At 37.5% G+C, this 24,785-nt stretch overlaps 1 protein-coding gene across 1 annotated transcript in view; it reads right to left on the bottom strand.

Moving 5' to 3' along the window:
* Window positions 1-3,625: 3,625 nt before the first annotated feature.
* Window positions 3,626-24,785, bottom strand: part of COMMD10 (COMM domain containing 10) — a 348,337-nt gene continuing 327,177 nt past the window's right edge. The window contains exons 6-7 of the mRNA XM_006870525.1: window positions 4,486-4,545; window positions 3,626-3,664 (exon numbers count right to left, since the gene is read on the bottom strand). Coding sequence (XP_006870587.1) covers window positions 3,626-3,664; window positions 4,486-4,545 — 99 coding nt within the window. The remainder of the gene's footprint in view (window positions 3,665-4,485; window positions 4,546-24,785) is intronic.

The following is a 24,785-nucleotide window of genomic DNA, read 5'->3' on the forward strand; positions in this document are numbered from 1 at the left end:
CTGACTCTCCAGTACCCAACAACAACACATTCCATTTCAACAGACCAGAGGGACTATGTTTATGGTGTTCATCATTGTTGTTTGTACCTAACATACATAAGTTTTTGGCAACACAGGCAATTATTTGCTTATGAAATAAATGTCTGACTCAGTGTCCTTACACTTAAGATTTTGGTGTACTGCTTTTCATATTTGCTGTTTAGAATAATTTCCTCTTTAATGCTTCTGGAGTCATGACATGACCCTTTAGGAAAATAATTTATCAACATGTATCAAAGAAACAAATCAACCAAGAAACATATGTAAATAATTAAAAATATATATATAATGGAGTGTGAGGTGTGTATATGTGTACATACCGAAATGTCTAAAAAGATATAAGCCAAAATATTTCTGGTAGTTCTGGTAGGTACTTTTGGAAAGAGGGATGGCAGAAGAAAGTAGTTTTTATTTCTATTTTCTACAATATTAAATTGTTATTTTTATGTAAAAATTCAATTACAGAAAAAAAATAAACTAGTAAGTATTCATATTTTTGACACAGTCTGCAGTCCTGGTGTGGTACTGTAGGCTAATGCGTCAGACTGCAACGTCGTTTGAACTGCAAGGTCGGTGGTTCAAGCTTACCAGCTGCTCCTTGGAAAACCTATACAGGGTCGCTGTGGGTCAGAAGCGACTTGACAGCACTTAACAACAACAACATGCCACTTAATAGAAACGTCTATTGGTAAAATAGAGATGTAGCCATAGGCTTACATATAATATTACCTCTAAGTTGTTTATTATATTAAACACATGAAATATCTAAAAATAAAATATAAAAAGTATAAATATCCATCAACAGAGAAATAAAAACTAATGTGAAGTTGATTCAAATGATAGACTATATAACATACTTTAGAAGTATGTTTTGGGCAATATTTATGGACATGAAAATTGCTCCTGTTACATTCTTATGAAAACAAATAAAAGTATGAAACTATATTTATGATATTACCCCAATTTGTTTTTAAAACAAAAGTAAGAAAAAAATACAGGAGAGAAAAAAATGGTCATTTCTGGAAAATGGGATTCCATAATTTTACATAACTTCTTTATGATTTTTCTTGGCATTTCCTAATTAAACATAATCATGGTATTTTGTAATTAAAGAATTCTGAATACAGTTTTCAGGACACAAAAAGAACATGTTGATTTCTGTTACTAACAAGTATTTCTATTTAATTCTTACATCAAAACCGTTGAGTTGTTGTTGTTAAGTGCTGTCCAGTTGGTTTCAACTCATAGCGACCCTGTAAAGGGTTTCTAAGGAGTGGCTGGTGAGTTTGAACAATCACTCCTGCGGTTCAAACTGACTTGCAGTCCAGTGCATTATTAACTCATGGAAGACATATATTTACTAGTTAAGATAGTATAGGTTCCAGCTACACTAATCTCCAGCCCCCATCTTGTTTTTATGGAAAAATAGCATGCATTTAATACTCTCTGAGAATATATTTTCTTTGACTTATGTAGTATACAATGGTGATGCCATACGGAAAAAAAATGATCTGCAATTAAACATGTTTCAGGAATAATTAGGCTCTTAGTTGGAATTAGACCTTCTAGTTGTTCTTTCTTCAATACCTTTGAGTCAGAGCTTCTTGGACTAGGCTAATGGAGACAAAAGATTTACTAAATTTCTCTTTAGGCTTGGGTATACTCCCATTCTTTTAGGAAGAGTAAAACAAGCTACTTTTAGACAACTTCATTTCTAAGGAACATGTTTATTTTAAATACCTACATTGATGGTTAATTCTGGCCATTAGATCAATGAAATTTTCTACCTATCCATAAGGTCACTGTACGGAAGATCTAGTACATTTGACGTGAATGGTATGTGTTTATATATAAATATAAAGGATATTTACCAAAATGTTCACAAATCAAATCCATCACCATCAAGTCAATTTGTTGTTGTTGTTAAATGCCATTGAGTCGGTTCCGACCCATAGCGACCCTGAACAGGGTTTCCGAGGCTGTAAATCTTTATGGGAGCAGAAAGCCTCATCTTTCTCCCGCGAAGCAGCTGGTAGTTTCGAATTGCTGACCTTGAGGTTCGAGCCCGATTCGTAACCACTACGCTACCAGAGCTCCTTACCAAGTCAATTACGACTCGTATAATAACCTGTATAGGGTTTCCAGGCTGTAAATCTTTATGGGAGCAGACAACCTCATCTTTCTCATGCAGAACAACTGGTGGGGTTTGAAATGTCGACCTTGCAGTTAATAGTTCAGTGCTTATCCTACAATGCCACAAGAGCTCCTAAAATGCTCATAGCAGTCAATTAGTTCTGGGGAGTGGCAGAACAGAGCATAACGAAATAAGACATATCCCATTATCCACATATGGAAACAGATCTTATACATTATAAACATGACTTTTACATGTCTTATAAAAGAAGTTTAAGGACTCAATCAATTATGGACATCTATAATATAGGCTTTTGGAAACAGTCCAAACTCGCAATCCTTCAAACAACAACATCGAAACATGCACATAAGCAAGTGTAGGCATGTATTAACCATTTATTTGGGAGACATTTAACACTTATATAAGGAATGTGAATCCATTTCAATGGCTCTGCTTGTTTCATGACAAAACCTTTCTGAAATCAAAGTCCTACATTTGAAGCAAGTCATTTTGAATCAATTACTACTATCTCTCTCTGGAAACAGTTTAGAACAGATGTTTCATTTTAAAAAATCAATTGCTAGTTTTTTCTTTAAAACAACCATAGTTGCATCATTTACATACATAATTCATAGCATAATATGCTATGAACTCAATCCTAAAACAAAAATTTTACTGAATGGAATCAATGAACATATTTACAGAAAGAATGTAAAAGGTATCTATTTAGAAACTTCACGAATGTCCATTTAACACTCATTACAATTGTTTTTATTCATGATCTGAATCTGTCTCCTACACAATCAAGTGAATCATTATTAACTTGCAGTATAAAGATAAGCATGAAATTCTACATTGTTAATTAAATCATTAAACTCAAAGTAAAAGTTAAAATGGTCAGAGAAGCAAACTAACACTGAAATTAAATGATAAAATACTACCAGCTCTAGCTTACATTTATTTCCTATATTGTTTCCCAAGCAAATTAAACTCATTATATTCAAGAAAAAAACACCATAATGTATTTGATTGCACGTGACTGCTTGCTTACTTTTACTAATTACAGAAGCTCTATATTCTTCTGAGGTACAGACTATATCTTAGACTCAACTTGATAAACACAGTGTCACCTCGCATGTAAAGATTAACTGGGTCAGACAATAAAGTAATACTAAGAAAGTAAAATTACATGGTTTTCACTTGTTTCTTTTCTAGCACAAGTGTCCTCAAAAATTGCTATTGGCTTACAGAATAAGTGAAAGCATACTAGAATCTCAATATTCTTAACAATGATCTCCCTGGTTGCGATTTGTCTAAAAAGCCATAAGCCATATAATTTATAAAAAGAAAGTCACTGGCTGAATCCTTCAGAAAACACAACCTGGCACTCTGTCATCAATGTAAAATAATCAGGTGGCAGGAGTGTGATGGAGAAGTCAATCTTCAACAACATCATGTGAGGGAATCCAGCTGTGTTTGTATGGTCTCCAGCTATTTACAAAGACAAAAAAAAAAGGGAGGAAGCTGGTGAAGGGAGAGATATTTATATGGAGTGCATTTAGAAACATGCAAATAGAAGGGAAAGAATGGCACTGGGGACTATGCAAACTCAATTCATTCATATAGCAATAATACCACTTTGAATATTTTCCTTTTATGTGAAGATATTAGAATTCACGCTTGCAATTTATGTTTTCAAATATGTAAAGAAGCCAGTTTTCTGAATACTACTGTTTTAAATACATCCAGCTGTTTCATCTTAAATTATATTACATGGTAAGAATTCAAAAGCAGAAGAGGAAGGTAGATTGTACTGGTTTATGAAATAAGTACAAGGGGCTTCAAAAAGTTTTTGGAAAAATGGAATTGAAAGATAACAGATTTTTCATCAACTTTGTGACATCCTCTCCTATATGGAAGAAACATAAAATAGCTCAAGATAAACTTTTAAAGGCCTGGCGTCTTCCTTTCCTTGTTTCTCTTTACCCTTGGGCCCAGAAATTAAAGTATTTAATGTTGTTTGTATCTAATGTGTCAGATTGGCTAGGTATCACATAGTTCATTTTTAGTGCTTAACATTAAAGCAACAATTCTATTGCTTTAATTAAAGCCATTTCCATTTTCTTCCTGCTTTAGTTTGGCAGACTTACTTCACCTCATCTATGCTTCCTACTGTGGAACATAGGTTGTTTATAAGAAAAGTTTAAAGACCTCAGCTCCTTAATAAGGCATTTAAAAATAAGAATTTATAATATAAAATAAACATTATGAAAGACCCCCACATATCAGAAAATTACTTGAAAAATAAGCACCTTGTTATAGAAATCAAACAACTCCTTGTGACTGAATTCCATAAGAACTTTCTGCAGACTCTGCAAAGAGAAAACAAACAAGAAGTGAATCACACACATAATTTAGACTGCATTGTTTTCTCTTTAGCTACCATCAGAATATGCCATAATACTACTTTCTGAGTTATCTTTAAAAACCAGTACCTGCTCTACTCAACTTTACCATTCCTAGAACTCACAATTCACTTAACACTTTACATTAGCAAAATGTTTCAACTCTACGGGAACATATATTCTTTACGTTGACTCCACAAAGGTTAGTAAAATATATGCCAGCCAGAGAATGATTTCATTATCTATTTTTTTTCGAGACAGAGATAATACATGAGATTATATTTCATCTTTCTCAGCAGTCCATTTGAAATCTAGTAAACACCATTACACAAAGACACTGGAGGCGGCATATCTGATTGAACTCATCCAGCCATTAACGTCTCACATCAGCATAGCTACTGCCTCCAAGCATTAATCTAACAGTTATGATCTTAACATGCTGAGTTTGTTACCTTTCTTAACCTACAGACTCAGCAAAAGGTAACAATGAGCACAACAGCTTCAAAGCCAGATTTAAACACTCTACACATCCTTTCACCTCATATTCGTTACAGAAATCTTTATGGATGTTACAGGTGCTAAGTAAGCTGTATGAATGGTGGTGGTCCAATAGTTAAGTGCTCAGTTACTCACTGAAAGACTGGCAGGCTGTGTGGGAGGAAGACCTGGTGCTCCGTTCCCATAAAACTTGGCAGAGAAAACCCCATGGGGCAGTTTTACTTAGCCACAAGGGCTTAGGACAAGTTACTGATGTTAAGTACCGTCGAGTCGATTCCAACCCATAGCGACCCTGTATGGGATTTCCAAGGAGCAGCTGGTAAGCTTGAACCACTGACCTTTCAGTTCAAATGACTTTGCAGTCTGATGCATTAGCCCACAGCACCACACCAGGACTCCAACATAGTAAAGGGCAACAAAAAGGAAATTAAACCAAACCAAACTTGCTTTTTGTTGATCCTGTAAGCTGAAGAAACACCAGACTTGTTGCTGATGATAGTTAAAAACATATTCATTTTGTTCAAGGTCCCCTGGGGGTAGTGAAAGTTAATGAGGAGAGAATGCCAAGAGTATGCTACTGTTCTAGCCTAACCGCCAGTTATCATATGACATGAAATGGACACCATAAACTGAAGAAGTGGAAAGATACAACAACACAGGAATGGATCCAGGTACTTAGTTGCCTGTAGCCATTTCTATCAAACTATTGTATTTTAATTCTTAGTTTCTAATGTTCACTTATTTTGTTTGTTTGATCCATTTTTAATGATTTCCATTTTTATTTTCAAAGTCAACCTTTCCAAAGTAAGTTCTCTCTGCTAACTTCAGGACAGTCTATGGGGGCTATATTTAGGAATGGCAGCTTCCTCTTCATGGTGTTGTTGTTAAGTGCTGTTGAGTTGGTTCCGGTTCATAGTGACCCTGCATAGGGTTTCCAAGGAGTGGCTGGTGAATTTGAACCACTGACCTTGTGCAATTCAAACCGACCTTGTGGTCCAGTACATTATCCCAGGGCTCCTAAGCATATAGATTCAAACTTCACTTTTTTCTCATACTCCTACCTAACTATATAAGCTTAAAAATTAGTAAGGACAAAAACAAATAAAAATAAGTGAAGAAGTATATTTGCTTTTAAATCTCATCCCTTTAAGAATGAGATGAAATCACGGAGTTTTCAAATTGTACTGGGAAAATTAGTTAGCTAACTGTATCATTAAATCTTCAAAGGTTTGACCAGTGTTATCTAGTAATACTATACTTCTTACCAACAGTTAAAGTGGATGATAAACTGAAACCAAATCTACTGCCACAAAGTCGATTCCAACACTATAGAGGGTTCAGACCCTATATAGGGTTTCTGAGACTAAATTTTTAAGGGAGCAGAGAGCCTCATCTTTCTTATGGGTTTGAACTGCTGATCTTGAGGTTAGCAGCCCAATGTTTATCCCACAGCTTCACCTTAAAGGGAGTGAATCAGTAATGTATGCTGAAAATTGTTTTCCATTTAAAATGACTCTGTACACAACAGTTAGCAAGAAGAAAGACAGTAGAATGTAGACTGAGCGTAGTTGTAGTCAGGTAGATTTGGGTGCAAATCTTAGCTGTCTCACTTTCCTGAAAGAGGCTGGTGGTGTTGTTAGGTACCATCAAGTCAGTTTGAACTCAGAGTGACCTTAGGCACAATAGAATGAAATACTGTCCTGCCCTGCGCTATTGTAACAATCATTACACTTGAGCCCAATGCAGCTGCCACTGTGCCAGTCCATCTTGTTGGAGATTTTCTCTTTGTTGATGACCTTCCACTTTCCCAACCATGATATCCTTTTCCAGGGTCTGGTCCCTCTTAATAACATGCACCATCCTGACTTCTAAGGAGCATTTTGGCTCTACTTCTTCCAACACAGGGTTTGTTTGTTCTTTGGCAGTCCATAGTATTTTCAATATTCTTCTCCAACACTACAAACCAAATGTATCAATTCTTCTCTGGGCTTCCTTATTCACTGTGCAGCTTTCACATGCATATGAAGTTATTGAAGACACCGTGGCTTTAGTCAGACACACCTTGGTCCTCAAATTGATATCTGTGCCCTTGAACACTTTATAGAGGTCTTGTGCATATTTTCTTCATGTAGTATGTCATTTGATTTCTTGACTGCTGCTTCCATGAGTGTGGATTGACAACTTCAATCTTTTATCCTCCATTTAGTGGTGATGATTATATAGATGCTGTGGAGTTGGTTCCAATTCATAGCGACCCTGCATAGGATTTCCAAGACTGTAAATCTTTATGGGAGCAGAAAGTCTCATCTTTCTCCTGTGGATTGTTATTTAATGGTCCATTTGTGAGGATTTTTGTTTAAAGTGAGGAGCAATCCATACTAAAGGCTGTGGTCTTTGAACTTTATCAATAAACATTTTAAGTCATCTTTGCTTCGAGCAACCAAGTTTATATCATCTGCATATTGTTTATACACAGGTTGTTAATAAGTCTTTCTCCAACTCTTCAGTTCTTTCAGCTTGAGAAATGCTGAGCATATTCTTCTCTTTTGGTTTTCTAACTCTAGGTCATTGCACACCTCATTATAATACTTCACTGTCTTCTTGAGCTGCCCTTTGAAATTTCATGTTCAGCTCTTTTACATCCACGTTTCTTCCATTCATTTTAACATGTCTATGCTGGAAAGCACGTTTCAGAGTCTCTTCTGACATCCATTTTGGTCTTTTCTTTCTTTCCTGTCTTTTTAATGACCTCTTGCTTTCTTTCTGTACGGTTTTCTTGATGTCATCCTACAGTTCTTCTGGTCTTCAGTCATTAGTGTCTAGTACATTAAATCTGTTCTTGTGATGTTCTCTAAATTCAGGTGGGATATGTTCAAGGTCAGACTAGTTTTACTTTTCTTTAGCTTCAGCCTGAACTTGTATATGACAAACTGATGATTTGTTCCAAAGTCTGCCTCTGGCCTTCTTTTGGCTGATGATATTGAATTTTTCCACTGATTCTTCCCATAGATGTAGTTAATTTGATTCTTGTATAGCCCATCTGGTGAGGTCCATGTGTATACGTGTCTTTTATGTTGTTGAAAATGGAATTATTTTTATCACCTAGGTCATATTTTCCAACTACTGATCCTCTTTGTTTCCAACCTTCACATTCCAATTACCAGTAATTATCAATACATCTTGATTATATGTTTGATCAATTTCAAACTGAAGAAGTTGGTAGAATTCTTCAATTTCATCATGACTGACTTTACTGGTAAGTACATAAATTTGGATACTAGTGGTATTAACTGGCCATTTTTGGAGGCATATGGGTATTATCCTATCAAAGTCAACATTGTACTTCAAAACAGATCTGGAAATGCTGGTTTTGATGATGAATGCTATGCCATTCCTCTTGAATGTGTCATTCCCAATATATGCTTGTCAGATTCAAAATGGCTAATACCAGTCCATTTCAGGTAACTAATACCTACGAGTCCTGCGCTGTATGATAAGCACTGGACCACAAGGTAGGTTTGAACTGCAAGGTCAGCAGTTGAAACTCACCAGTCACTCCTTGGAAACCCTATACAGGGTTGCTTAGGGTCAGAACCAATGCAGCCGCACTTAACAACAATGCTGAAGATATTGATCTTTATGCGCTCCATTTTTGACAACTTCCAATTTGCCTAGATTCATAGCTAATACATTCCATGCTCTGATTATTAATGAATGCTGTTTCTTCTCAATTTGAGTTGTATCCCATTAGCAAATGAAAGTCCCGAAATGAGAGTGATTATATAATATCCATAAACCTTGTATTGCATTTGTAAAATGGCTTCTTTAATGAAATTGTTATAAGAAATTAATGAAATAACATGTGTGACACATTTAGCATTCAAGGGTCAGAGAGAAATAGGAAGACCCCAACAAGATGGACTGATACAATCATAGTAACAATGGGCACAGACAATTGTGAGATTGGCACAGGATCGGGTGGTGTTTCATTCTGTTGTGCATCGGGTCATTATGAATTGGTACTGACTGGATGGCATGTAGCAACAACAACATCTAGTATGTCTGCAACTTCTCAGTAATTGCTAGTCAGAGTTATAACAGTATCCACTTGGATTCACCAAGAGATGATGGTTGGTTCTGTTGCTTCCTGGAAGCACCGTCAAAAGTCTGCTGACTTTTGACCTCACTGGTAAAGTTTGTAGTACACTTTACCAGCTGTTCTGTAGGAGAAAGATGAGGCTTTCTGCTCTCATAAAGATTTACAGACTTGGAAACCCTGTACAGGGTTGCTATGAGTCAGAACCGCCTCTACGGCACATAGCAACAACATACCTTGTATTATGACTTTCTTTGTTTTAAGAATAACAACACACAATGAAACGATATATGATAGGATGAATGTAAAGCTAATGTTCTCCCATGTAAACTATCACATAACTCACAGTAAAAAATTAAAAAAAAAAAGAGTGAGAACTCACCTAATTTACAATGTTTAAAAAGAAAAAAGAAAAAGAAGGATATGGCACAAAGAAAAAACAAAGAATGGAGGGGAATATTTGGAAACCATATGTCTAATATCTAATATGGGTTTACTATCCAGAATGTTTAAGAGTTCCTATAATTCAACAACAAATTTAAAACTGCGTAGTGGTGGTTGTGTACCACTGAGGCAGTTCTAACTCACAGCAATCATGTATAGTCGAATGCTTATTCTAAAGTGCCACATCAGGACTCCAACAATTCCACTATGAGGTATATACTAAAAAGACTTAAAATATTTATGCTAACTGCAGCACTATTCACAATAGCCAAAATGCAGAAAAACCCAAGTGTTCAACAGATGAATGGATAACCAAACTATTTATTATTCAACCATAAAGAGAAACGATATTATGCTACATGCTACGACATGGTGGAACCTTGGAAACATTATGTGGAGAGAAGTAAGTTATACACAGAAGGACAAATATAATATTATGGTATCTAGAAGAGGCAAATGCATATGTACCAAAGTTTTATTGGGACTGGTACAACCTTTACAGGGACTGGTACAACCTTGCTTGCTGAAAGTGAAGAGGACTTGAAACATTTACTGATGAAGATTAAAGAACACAGCCTTCGGTATGGATTGCATCTCAATGTCAAGAAAACAAAAATCCTCACCACTGGACCAATACACAACATTCTTATCAACAGAGAAAAGACTGAAGTTGTCAAGGACTTCATTCTTCTTGGATCAACTATCAACACTCACGGAAGCAGCAGTCAAGAGATCAGATGATGTATTGCATTGGGCAAATCTGCTGCACAGGAACTTTTTAAAGTGTTGAACAGCAAAGATGTCAGCTTGAGGACTAAGGTGCACCTAACCCAAGCCATGGTATTTTCAATAACCTCATATGGATGCGAAAGCTGGACAGTGAATAAGGAAGATCATAGAAGAATTGATGCCTTTGAGTTGTGGTGTTGGAGGAGAATACTAAAAGTGCCATGGACTGCCAGAAGAACCAACTGATCTGTTTTGGAAGAAGTGCAGCCAGAGTGCTCCTTGGAGGCCAGGATGGCTAAGCTTCGTCTCTCATACTTTGGACATATTGTCAGGAGGGAACAGTCGCTGGAGAAGGATGTCATGCTGGGTAAGATGGAGGGTCAGAGAAAAAGAGGAAGACCCCCAATGAGATGGATCGGCCAGGTGGCATCATTGATGGACTCAAGTGTGGCAGCGGTAGTGAGGTTGGCCCAGGATTGGAAATTGTTTCGTTCTGCTGTGCATGGGGTTGCTATGAGTCAGTTGCGACTCGATGGCACCTGACAACAACAACAACCAGGGACTGAAGAGAGGAAGGAAAATGAGCTGAAGGGATACTGAGTTTCTGTTTGGTGGTGGTGGTGGTGGTAGTGGTGGTGATATGCTGTGCAGTCGGTTCCTGTCTGGGATGATGTAAAACTTTTGGCAATGGATGGTGGTGATGGCTGCACAACACGGTGATATAATGAATGTCACTGAATGGCAAATCCCTGCTCTTGAGAAGCTTACAGTCTAACGATGAAGCAGGTATGTAAACAGACAATTAAAATGCCCTATGAATGATGCTATATGAGTATGACATATGAGTATACATAATGTGAAATGGTATCACAGCCAAAGAAATAAACTGCAAATTTGACTACTAAAAAAAAAATAGTACTAAAAAAAAATAATAACAACACAAAACTGGTCACATTCACTTTGCAATTGTTTGCAGCATTAAGAATATCAAGAAGATGTGCTGACGTGCTTAAATTTTCTCCCAACATTTGCATTCTCTAGACTTTAGTCAACAAGGAGCTTCAGAAATAAAGTCAATGATAATATTCTGCAAGCTAATTATGAAAATAAACTGATTTAGCAGCTTAGCAATTACAGTAAAACCTGTGAAAGCCAGAATCCATGAGAGGTGGCAATCTATTAGAGAAGGAATACTCAAATATTTTTTCTAAAACGAGACACAGAAAAGTGATCAGACTATTAAAGGTGAAAAACTTGCAAGACCTAAAACATGGCAGTCTGTCAAGTATCGGCCCTCTCGGGTTTCTCTGTACTATGTAAATAAAATTTTTGCTCTTTTTGGGACTTCAAGAACTCATGATAATTAATTCTTCAAAACAAAATAATAATGACATAAGAAAATGAATCTCACAACTTTTCAAAAGTTTGCCAAACAGCTTTTCTCAATGTGTAGAAATAATCCTATCCAACCACTATGTAATGATTTGGTACAGAGTCCTGGTGTGGTGTGGTGGGTTAATGCAATGGACTGCAGTGTCAGTTTGAACCGAGAGGTCAGCAGTTCAAGCTTGCTAGATGTTCCTCGGAAAACCTATCCAGGGTCGTTATGGGTCAGAACCAATTCGACGTGAAACTTAACAACACTCCAAATTAGTATATTGGAGCTCAAATTTCCCTTTAATATTCCCCTGCCCCATAGTGTGGCACTGTAGGATAAGCACTGGACTACTGTCTATAAGATCGGAGGTTCAAACCCATCAGATGCTCCTTGGAAACCCTATAGAGGGTCATTATGAGTCTGAACTGAGCTGACGACATTTAACAACATGTACATTTCTAGCTTAAAAAGCAAATAAGACAGCTGATATGATCAGAGAAAAGAAAATTTAAAAATAACAGGTCTCTTAACTACTGAGAAAGTTTCTTTCCTCTCCTAGTTATTAATTCCCTCAGCTAAGACATCTACTGCTATCTCAATACAAGGAGAAATTAACCTCTTGACCTTCAATATAATTATAAAGAATTATTCCTACTTAGGCATCTTCCTTCAAGACAGCTGGGTAAGAAACAAAGATCAACTGAACTACTCAGTCTCACCACCTATATTTCCCTTATTTATGAAAATAAAGAATTCAAACATTTAAATTCTCCTTCTACAATCTGAATTTATTGCTATTCTCCCTCTTGAGATCCCATTTTACATCACTAGTCACCTTTCCATAACCACAGGGAATGCTGTTAAGTCAGAGCTTGTGTGTGTGTGTGTGTGTGTGTGTGTGCATGGGGGGGGGGGATTGGAATTCATTAGAAGATTATTTTTCAACTTTCTAATATTTGAATTCTTAGTATGATTTTTAAAAATTTCTTTTAAGGAAGCTCTGCCTTAGTAGTTTCTTTTAAGTCCTGAATCTATGGGCAAACACTTGCCAGCATTAACAAATTAACTCTAAACTACACAGAAAATTGGGTCAAATCTAACACAAATTCAAACATCACTTCTTTGATTGAATGGTATAAGGACTAAAAAGTATTCTAAAAGGAAGTCTAGAAATTACCACTTAATTTTGAAGATCCTTCAGAAAATAGCTAGAACTCTACAATTATCTCTCTGAACCACCCAGAGTTCACTTACAGGACCCTGTTCTGGATTCTTTCTTCCAGTAAAAACTAAAAGCCATGTTCACACCCCTAAATCAAGCCAATGGATGGCCAAGGACATCTGTTTTGTGAAGGTGCATAGATGGAGCTTAGATACATAGATATTATGCACAGGACCCCAGGGTGCCAGAGAGAGATGAAGGTAAAAAGGAAAGGGGACATGGGGAAGCCATCAAGGCAAACAATCAAGTCCCTTCAGAACAAATACCCCTCTAAGACCAAAACTCAAAGGGAACACATGAGCAGGCATGTAAGCTTACTGGTGACCACACTGGTCTACTGGTGAGTGGAAGACAGAGAAAGGCAGAAATGAAGAAATGGGCTGAGTTCAACCATGTTCCATAGACTCCCGTTGACCTGGAGATGAGAGAGATAAGTGGAAGGGCTGCCTGGTCCGAAGTGTGGTGAGACCTGGTGACACCTGAGTCCATGGGCAAGGACATAGCCACAGAGGGCTAGAGCTGAGAGTGAAGCATCCAGCTGATATGAAGTGAGGGGAGATGCAAAAGAACACCCAAACTTGCAGACAGTACCCATTTGACCTAGCCTTGACAGCTTGATAAGCCATCAGAACTCGACTAGAGGAAGATAAAAAAGAAAACAATTTTTGATAAAGGAAAAGAGGGTAAATTGCTACAATCTGATGAATTTGACCTGTAATCATGGAGGTAATAACCCTAAATACCAACAGAGATGCAAGGAGTCTTCACATCAAGTATCAATGCTATCCCCTCTGTACACAGGGTAGACAGGGACTGGCAACTTAAATGTTGGCTACCTAAAATGAGGAGGCGATAAAGGCACAAAGTAGACTGGCTTACAAGGTTTCAAGAGGGAGTTTAGTTAAAGCGTTTGGTGGTGGGGGAGGGGGGTGGAGAGAAAGAGTCCCCACTGAATAGTTTTCATCTTGTCTAGATGGGTCTGGTGAAAAGAGATGAGGATACCATTTGTATGATTCAATAGTGAATAATTGTTATCAGGACTAGTTTCAACTGTCACAATTGTAAAGGTAGAAGTTTTATAACAAAAATGGGAAGTAGTTAATCTTATAGTTCAGAAACAGAGAACCCTAGAACCATCAAGGAAGAAGAGCACAAGCGCAATGCAGGATTTTATCCAGAGAAGCTGTGATACCAGAGATGGAGGCAGAGATGGGGACATGGATAGAGGGAGCAGTTGAAGACTCTAGATTCATGGAAAGAGAGAACTGAGAACTGGCGGCCAGGAGAAAGACTTGCAGAATGGGTCTTTTGGTGGTATAAATTATTATATATGCCTGAGTGTTAAAGAAAAAAAAAAGAGCTAAAATGAACAGAGAGAAATACTGTTAACTGATGGTACATGGAGGGGATTATAACCATTGTAGTGAAACAAACTATATGATTTGTTGAATGTAGAACTGATGATCTGGCTTGTAAACTTTCACTCAATTTACAATAAAAACTTTAAAAAAAAGTTATGACAATAGTATATATTCAATTTGCAGGTAATCAGATACAAAGGCTATTTTCTTACAGTGCAAAACTAGAGTTTAAGTTCAAATATTTGAAAGACATTGACTTGGCTGATAATTTTATAGCAGAATTTATATTGTCTTCCAACAGACTATAAGTTATAAGTACAAGATTAAAAAACCCACGGCCATCTACTCAATCCTGACTTGTGGCATCATTTTTCATAGTTGCTTATTCTTGGTTCTACACAATTTTCCCTAATATAACTCTCTAGGTTTTATTTGCTTATTCATCTTTTAAAAATTATTTTTGTTGTGGTAGTGACCATACATAGAGAGTATATACCAGTTCACCAATTTCTATGCATACAATTTTGTGACAAAAACTATATTCTTTTATATTGTGCAACAATTCTCATCCTCCTCTTCCAAGTTGTTCCTCCCCCATGATCAAGAACTCACTGCCCTCTGAGGTTCCTATCTAATCTTTCAAGTTGTTGTTAGTGTGATCTGACAAACCCAAACTAAAACTGCTGCCAACGAGTCGATTCTGATTTATAGCGACTGAATTTAGTGAGGCACATTTTCCCTATTGGGACTAGAACCTTTAATTGAGGGGATATTCTTCTGGTAGCGATGGTGTTCCAAACCCCATACCAAAACTGCTGCCAACGAGTCGATTCCAGCTCATATTGACCTTATTTATACAGGGTTTCTGAGACTGTACATCTCCCATGGAGTGACTGGTGAGTTTGAAGTGCTGACTTTGAAGTGATTATACCCAACACTTAGCACCAGTGCTACTAGTGATCTTTTATCCCATATTATTGCTGTTGTGTGCTGTTGAATTGGGTCTGACTCATCACAACCCTGTATAGGGTTTTTGAGGAGTTTTTGGTAGGTTTGAACTGCTGACCTTGTGGCTAGCAGTCCAGTGCATATCCTACAGCACACAAAAGGACTCCTGTATGCCATACAGACATATCCTAAACGAACACAATGCTCAAGGAAGACAATCCTTAGTAGTTAAGCTCAATTAGTGTTTGGTTTTAAGAAGACTTCATGGGATGTTTATAGCATAAGGTATAAAAACACCATAATTCAAACACCTCAGTTCTTCTACAGTCTTCCTTATTCATTGTCCAACTTCTGCATGCATATGAGGTTATTGCAAAGACCATGGCTTGGGTCAAGAACACTTTAGTTCTCAAACTGACATCTTGCTCTACTACACTTTAAAGAGGTCTTGTGCACCAGAGCTGCCTAATGCAATATGTTGTTTGATTTCTTCACTGCTGCTTCCATGAGTGTTGACTGAATTCAAGCAAAAGGAAGTATTTGACAACTTCAATTTTTGATCTCTATGCAGTTGCCTGTTCTTGTCTTCCTACACAATGGGGTTTCAAAAAGTTCATGGAAAAGTTCCACTACCTTTTAATTCCATTTGTCCATGAACTTTCTGAAGTCCTCTCATGAAGCCATACAATATTTGCCCTTTTGTGATAACTTTCTCCTTTTATTTCCTGTAAGACCCACCAGCACTTTCTGCTTCCAAGTATTCACTTATCTCACCCATTTTACTGCCTCTGCTTTAACTCATTTGGCTTCCTAGATAGGCAGGCTGTAGATCTAATTGGGAAGGGCAAAAAGAAAACAAAACCAAAAAAAAACTTCGTGAAGAAAATACAGGTGAACTCAAGGTATAGAAAGATGTCTTCAATGGGCATAAAAAGTACTAACTATATTGAAAATGTAGTCCTGGTGTGTCACTCACTGCAGGTTAATGCACTGAACTGCAAGATTGGTTTGAACTGCAAAGTCAGCAGTTCAAGCTCCCTAGCTGCTCCTCAGAAACTCTATACAAGGTCGCTATGACTAGGAACCCACTTGATGGCACTTAACAACAACAAAAAAGAAACATACTGAAAATGATTGATAAATGAAAATACATCAGAATTCCTAACTTCCATTCATAAAACCTCAAACCCAAACCCACTGTCATTGAGTTGATTCTGACTCATACGAATCTATACAGAGTTTCCAAAGCTGTAAATCTTTATGGGAGCAGAAAGCCTCATCTTTCTCAGGTGGAGCGGCTAGTGGTTAGCAGTCATCAAAACACACCATTAAAATAATGAAAAGGCTACCCACAAAGAACTCATATCCAGAATATATGAGGGATTTTCAAAAAGATTTTTTGCACCCAAGTAAATCCATACTAACTTGTTATAGGAGCCCTGGTGTGATGTGTAGGTGAAGCACTGGACTGCAGGGTTGGCTTAAACCACCAGGTCAGTCTGAACCACAAAGTCAGTTTCAACCGCAAGCTCAGTGGTTCTTGGAAATCCTATACAGGGTTGCTGTAAGTTAGAAACAACTCGATGGCACTTAGCAACAATAACAACAATTTGTTATAACATGTCTGAACCTAGTCTAGTCTGAGGTGTTAAGGATAAGACACCAACTTGAAAAGAGTCCTAGTCTGAGGTGTTAAGGATAAGACACCAACTTGAAAAGAGTCCTTTTCAGAGCAATATAAATCCTGCAAAAACTGAATCAAGAACAAATATAAAATTTGTAATGAGGCTTGGGTGAAAGAATTCTGAAACCATCAATGTTTTACAAAAAGTTGATGGAGATAATGCCCCAAAAGAATAAAAAGTTTACTGACGGATAACTGCTTTTGAGTTATGTGTTAGAGGAGAATATTGAAAGTGCCATGGGCTGCCAAAAGAACCAATAGATCCGTTTTGGAAGAAATGCAGCCAGAGTGCTCCTTAGAGGCCAAGATGGCCAAACTTTGTTACTCATACTTCAGACATATTGTCAGAAGGGACCAGTAGCTGGAGAAGGATATCATGTTTGGTAAGGTGGAGGGTCAGAGACAAAGAGGAAGACCCCCAGCGAGATGGATTGGCCAAGTGGCAGCATTGAGGGACTCAGGCATGCCATCAGTAGTGAGGTTGGCCCAGGATCAGACAGTGTTTCATTCATAAGGTTGCTATGAGTCGGTACTGACTCAATGGCACCTAACAACAACAAAGGACAACTTGTTTTAAGAAGAGACAAGATGATGTTGAAGATGAAGCCTGCAGAGGCTGACCATCCATGTCAATTTGTGATGAAACAATCTTGTTCATTCCCAGCTGAAGACGACCTATGTTTAAAAGTAGAAACAAAAGCTAATATAGACACTTTGATTTGTTTAGCTTCTGACTACAGAATCTGATGGAAAAACTGAAGTTGAGTAAACTTCCTGCTCAATGGGTGCCTAAATTGTGGCACCCAGATCAGCTGCAGACAACAGCAGAACTTCCAGTGCAAATTTTAAACAAGTGGGATAGAGACCCTAAAGCATTTCTTAGAACTCATTTCTAGGAGATGAGTAAAGGTCATGTCAACAGTTTTGGGGGATGCTCAAGTCATTTTATTGCTGACTTTCTGGAAGACTTATTATGAGAATATTTTGAGAAAGTCAGCAAAAGTGTTGGCAGAACAATGTCCAGGAGGGTTTCACCAGAAAGCCCTTCTCTGCCATGACAACGTTCCTGCTCTTTCCTCTCATCCAACAAGGACAGTCTGGACCTTGTTTCAATGGGAATCATTAGGCACCTGCCTCACAGCACTGATTTGGCAAGTTTGGACTTCTGTTTGTTTCCTAATCTTAAAAAATCTATAATGGGCACCCATTTTTCTTCAGTTAATAATGTAAAAAAGACTGCATTGCTATGTTAACTTCCCAGGAGTCTCACCTCTTTAGGGATGGACTAAACAGCGGGCATCGTCACTTACAAAAGTGTCTTGATCTTGATGGAGTTTATGCTGAGAAATAGTTTATATTTTTATCTTTTAATTCCATTCTCTGTTAACTTTTTGAAGGCCCCCTATACCTAAACAATTCTTATAAATCTCTGTTCAAAAAGATTAAAGAAGACTTAAATAAGTGATTAATAACTGTGAGCATTTTGTCTCTGAGTTTTGTGTGGACACTGAAATAGATTTTGAACCCAGCAAGAGTAGACAGTGCTGTGGGAGAAATGGTAGGCGCTGTATTATTTTGCAGAGACAAAAATCAATTAATATCCATATTCATTAACTGTAAGACCTAGCATTGTTAAAATGTCAATATAATCCAAACCAATCTATATATTCAATATAATTCCAGCCAAAATGCCAACAGTGTTCTTTACAGAAATGGAAAAATTAATCCTTCACTTTATATAGAAAGGCAAGAGGTCCCAAATAGCAATGTTGAAAGACAAGAACAAAGGAGGGCTCACATTTCCTGATTTAAATCATATTAAAAAGCTACAATAATCAAAACAGCCTAGTTTTAAGGAGGTAGAACAGAAGCACTAAAACAAACATGTTATTTGACCAACTAACTGGAGTGTCCTATGAAACCATGACCCTAAATCTCTAAATGTTTTGTTACACATAAGCAGCTACTCTTTTGTGTACCTGCATGTGTGTGTATGCGTTGTTGTTGTAAATGTTTCTATCACAAATTTTGCAAATTCAACTTTTTACAGGTGTACAATTTATGTTGTTGTTGTTAAGTGCTGTTAAGTCGGTTACGACCCATAGAGACCCTGTATAGGGTTTCCAAGGAGTGGCTGGTGAGCTTGAATTGTCAACCTGCGGTTCAAACTGACTCTGCTATCTAGCGCATTAACACACAGCGCCACACGAGGATTCTCCAAAACTCAAGTAGATCCTAGGTAGAGAGCTTAGAGGTAGGTGGTGGTGGTGGTGTGTCATGGAATCAGTTCCAACTCACAGCAACCCTGTATATGGTTTCCAAGGCAGTATATCTTTATGGGAGTAGAAAGCCTCATCTTTCTCCCACAGAGAGGCTGGTAGATTTGAATTGCTGATCTTGTGATTGGACCATACTAAAGTTATGCATAACTCTCATAAACACTAATGCTGAACATTAGATGTCAGACAGAGGAAGATACACTAAATGACTTTATATACACAAAGTTAGGAAAAAAGAACTAAGAAAGTTAAGAGACAAATGCTTTGGTGGTTAAAATGATAATGAAAAGCAATGATGATATTACCAGAAATGTCAGAGTACTGATCATCTTTGGGTGAATTGAGAGAAAAATATAAAAAGTAGGAGAACGTTTAACAGAGACTTCTCAGGTGCTGGCAAAGTTTATTTATTGATGTGGGTGGTGGGTAAAAGATTTTTGTCTTTGTGATAAATTATTATGCTCTTTATTGTATGTGTGCTATATATATTTCACTAATAACAACAACAAAAAAGACACTGTTATGTGTTATAGGCATTCATTTTATTCAATAAATATTTACTAAACGTCTACCAAGCCAGTTTTAGGAGCTGGATACAGCAATAAGCAACAAAGAGAGTGGCGTAGCGAATGATTTCACATGTCTTCTATAACCTTAGTTTTTGTAACGCCCACCAAACAACTCTTTTCCTGATAGGTCTGAGTAAGAGAAGGTGGGAGAAGATACAGATAGGATAATACGATTCAGCTGTGGATGTTAAAAGAGTTGTAATGGTAAAAACTTGAAACTATAGCATGGGTACAAAATGAACCATCTCAGAAGCAGGAGGGGGATCTCACTACCATCAAAGAAGAAAAACTGATTGAAGCATGTCCTTTGGACCCCGAGGTCCACATTAAACCTCCTCGACCTAGGGAGAGAAAGCTGTGGCACTGGAGGAGCAGCAGCAGCAGAATCAAGAACAAGAGTACAAGACAGAGCTGGGAAGTCCACACAGAGAACAAGTAAAGCTGAGTGACTTTGGGCAGGACGCTTGCTTGCAGAGTGGGGTGCCTCCAGGCACTTGTGGTGGAGTTAGGTTTGTTTACCCATAGAGCTAGAGCTGAGTGTCTTCAGCCTAAGGCTTATGGTGGAGAGGTGTGTTGTGTGGGCATGGCTGAGGACAGACTGTCCTGACTAGAACAACTGTGTTCAAAGCATTTCTGACTCTGAATTGTAATCTGTTAACTTCCCTAATAAACCCCATAACTGTGAGTATTGTCTCTGAGTTCTGTGTGGCCACTGAAATAGATTTCGAACCCAGCAAGAGTAGCGAGTGTTCTGGGAGAAATGGTAGGTGCCATTATTTTTTTTTTTTTGCAGAGACAAAAATCAACCACATTCTAGTTAAAGGAGACAAACAATAAACAAGCTACATAATAATACAGAATCATAATTACTACTATTCTTATACATGTAGAAATGCTTGTTTGTGATAAATCCAAAGGAGAAAGATAAAGCAAGGATAGGGAGAGGCAATATTAGACCTCAGGAGGTCTTACTCAGATGGTGACATTTAAGACTTAAAAGAGGTGAGGAAGCAAACATGGAAGATGACTGAAAGAAAAGCATTCAAAAACAGCATTATGTTTGTGATAAATATGCCTTCTGCATGCCCTTTCTGTCAGAAACTATGCTGATTATTCTACTTCAAATTCACATGAGGCTAACACAGTTTCCCAAAGTTCATTTATTCATTCACTAAGTTCATTCACTCATTTTTTCATTCAGCATACACCTATAGAATACCTACTCTGTACCTGGACTTCTGGTGTGGTGCTATAGGATAAGCACTCAACTGCTAACCACAAGGTCAGCAGTTCAAATCCACCAGCTGTCCCTTGGAAGCCCTATATAGGGTTTTATGAGTCAGAACTGACTCCAAGGCACTTAACACCACCAACCAGGCATTTTGGGATCCTGGTATAGTGCTGTAGGATAATCACTGGATTGCCAGCCATAAAGTCGATGGTTCAAACCACCAGTTGCTCCTCAGAAACCCTATACAAGTTCGCTATGAGTTGGAACCAACTCACAAGAAAAACAACAACCAGGCATTCTGAGAGGAATTTGGGATGCGGGTAATCTTGATCTTCATAGCATGCAGAGTCTGGAGTTTAGAGCGAGGATAGGAAACTAATAATTAACAGACTATAATTAAAATCGTCTTAAAGGCCACAAGGGAAAACAAAAAACACAGAGCGTTATTTCATTTCAAAAAGAGGTAATATTTAGAGGGTGACCTGGATAAATTAGATGAATGGTGAAAAGAGAGGGATTTCAAAGCAAAGACAGCCCAAGCAGAGGTAAGAGAATGAGTAAAGACACAGATGAAAAACAGCTTGGTCCTTTTGATGGACAAGGGAAAGCTAAGTTTCGATGGAGCACAGTACAAAGTGGGTCAGTGAAGAAATGAAAACAGAAGCAAAGCAAGATAATATGTGGCTCTGAAAATATTAGTAATGCAAAATAGTAGTTAAGCTGTTGATAAAAAAAAGTCCTTTTAACTACCATATACTGGCATAATGGGGTCCTGGTGTGGTGCTGTAGGATGAGCACTGGACTTCTAACCACAAGGTCAGTGGTTCAAACTCATCAACTGCTCCTCAGAGACCTTATAAAGGATTTCTATGAGTAGGAACCAACTGGTAGGCACTTATCAACAACAACTGGTATAATAGTAGATAAGATGTTGATGAAAAGATAGTAGAGGAAGCAGAGGGAAAGCAAGACAAGCCTACAGAAGTTACTTAGAGTAGTGTATTTTGTATGTGTTTATTTCTCTATCAACTATCAGTTTAGACTCCTATTCTGAGGTGAATAGAAGATAGAAGATCAATGTAAAGTCAATAGAGAGTTTTAAGCAGGTTGCTGTTGTGTTTTTAGGTGTATGGTGGTTATGTGCCGTGGAATCAGTTCCGACTCATAGTGACCTTGGGCAGGGTTTCCGAGGCCATAAACCTTTACGGGAGCAGAAAGCCTCATCTTTCTCCCACAGAACAGCTGGCAGTTTTGAACTGCTGACCTTGCGGTTTGCAGCCCGATATGCAACTACTACGCTACCAGAGCTCCTATGTTAGGTGTATACTGAGTCACAAAAATCACTGGAAGATCCTGTGCCATCCTCCTAATCGTTCCTATGTTGGAGCCCATTGTTGCAGTCATTGTGTTAATCCATCTTTTTGAAGGATATCCTCATTTTTCAGTGATCCTCTATTTTACCAAGCATGATGTCATTCTCCAGGGACTGGTCCCTCCAGACAACATGTCCAGAGTACATGACAAGTCATTCTCCCTTCTAAGGAGCATTCTGGGTGCACTAATTCCAAGACAGATTTGTTTATTCCTTCTGGCAGTTCATGATAAATTCAGCATTGTTTGCCAACACCACACTTTAGATGCATCAATTCTTCTGAAGTCTTCCTTCCTTACTGTCCAGCTTTTGCATACATTGGAGGTGATTAAAAATACCAAGGCGAGGACTACCTTCATGCTCAATGTGACATCTTTTCTTTTTAACATTTTAAAGAAGTCTTTTGCAGCATTTCTGTCTAATGCAATATACTATTTGATTTTTTGATTTTTGCTTCTTCCATGGGGATTGATTATAGATCCAAGTAAAATGAAACCCCAGATAACTTCAATATTTTCTCTGTTTATCATGATGTTGTTTATTCTAAGAGCAATGGAAAGCTATTGGAGAATTTTAAGCACAGTGATATAATTATATTTACATATTTATAATTACAATTATATTAAAATATTTAACAATTCACTTTGGATTTTGTTTGGAAAATGATGAGAACTGGATAACATGTATTTGAAAAGTCAGACGACTACTGCATTAGTTTAAGCAAGAGTTAAACAGTGGCTTCATCTAAAGAGATGCAGTAACAATAGATAAAGGTGAAAAGAAATTGATATATGCTTTAGAGATAGAGAGGACAGCAATTGTTGACTGGTTTGAGGTGGGTTGGGGAAGAAAGGTCAAAGGGCTGACAGAATCAAGAATACCTCCTAAATTTCTACCAAGAGCAACTGTCTGGATTCAAAAGTGGTTTCAGACAGTTTGATATATCTGTGAAATAGCTCTGAAAGCACCTTAAAGAGCTAGAAAGACTTAATAGTGATTCATGTAAGAGATATATATTTGAGGGTCACCGAGTCCTGCTGTGTGGCACTGTGGGTTAATGCACAAGACTGCAAAGCCATCTGAACAGCAAGGTCAGCGGTTCAAGCTCACCAGCTGCTTCTCGGAAACCTTACACATGGTCGCTATGGGTCGGAACTGACTCGACGGCACTTCACAACAACAACAATATATTAATGATATTTAAGACCACAAACATGGAAAAAGTTTTCCAGGAAAATTACATAGTATGAGAAGACAGGGCAGCCTGGGCAAAGCTCTAAGCAACTCCAATATTTAGAGAAAGAAAATATCCAATAAATGTTGATTACCATCAGGTTTACATATGTTCTGAGTATGGTATTTTGAAATGTATGGTATAAATTTATTACATGGATTGAAATAATTCTGTAAGTTAATATGCAGGCACTAAATCTGAGTAGTTTATCCTTAAATATGCCTTCAATCTTCCATTTTCCAGCAATACCCATTAACATCACTGATACTGTTAACTAAAGATACACAGACTTACTCTTTCTTTTGCCTTCATTATAAGATTACAGCCAAGAACTCACTTAGACAATTCATTACTTATATTACTTAATCTGGTCTTACATGTTAGCACCAAACTTTCTACACCTCATCAGAAAAACTGCGGGGAGAAAATGAAAGTACAAAGATTATACTCTGCTGATTTCTCAAAACAGAAGAAAGATATATTCACTCATTCAGTTTTATTTTTAATTTGTAGTCCTTCTACGAGTGTCTACAATAATGTTGCACATACCCATTAGCAAATTCCCATGGAAATAGAATTTAGTAAGGTCTTCTGAGAAGTCTGACTTGATGGAAGTTGACACTAAAAATATCTTCTCTACTTTCCCATTAGTTAGGAATTAGGATCACACAAACATTTTTCAAGAGTGAAATGCATTAACCTCTTCACAAATTACTCAGATACAAGTATCCTATAAATAATAAAGGGGTAAATTGGATAAGAATTAAGCCAAATTTATATTGCTTTACTACAAAACTTAAATTGAATATCAAAATTAGAAATTATATAATTATAATTTTACCTAGAAAATCAGGAGATAGAGGATTCCAGTACAAAAACAGATTCTGAGTTTAATCTAAAAATACCTTTCTAGATATTTGAAAATCATGTGTAGAGATAAAAATTTAAATGATATTTCAAGTCCAGAAATTGGGATTATAACACAAATAGCATTGTTGTTGTTGTTAGGTGCCATCGAATCGGTACTGACCCATAGCGACCTTATGCACAGCAGAACGAAACACTGCTCGATCTTGGGCGAACCTCACTACTGTTGTCACGCTTGAGTCCATCGATGCTGCCACTTGGCCAATCCATCTCGTTAGGGGTCTTCCTCTTTTTC

Source organism: Chrysochloris asiatica, unplaced genomic scaffold (genome assembly GCF_000296735.1).
Source record: "Chrysochloris asiatica unplaced genomic scaffold, ChrAsi1.0 scaffold00143, whole genome shotgun sequence".
NCBI lineage: Eukaryota > Metazoa > Chordata > Mammalia > Afrosoricida > Chrysochloridae > Chrysochloris > Chrysochloris asiatica.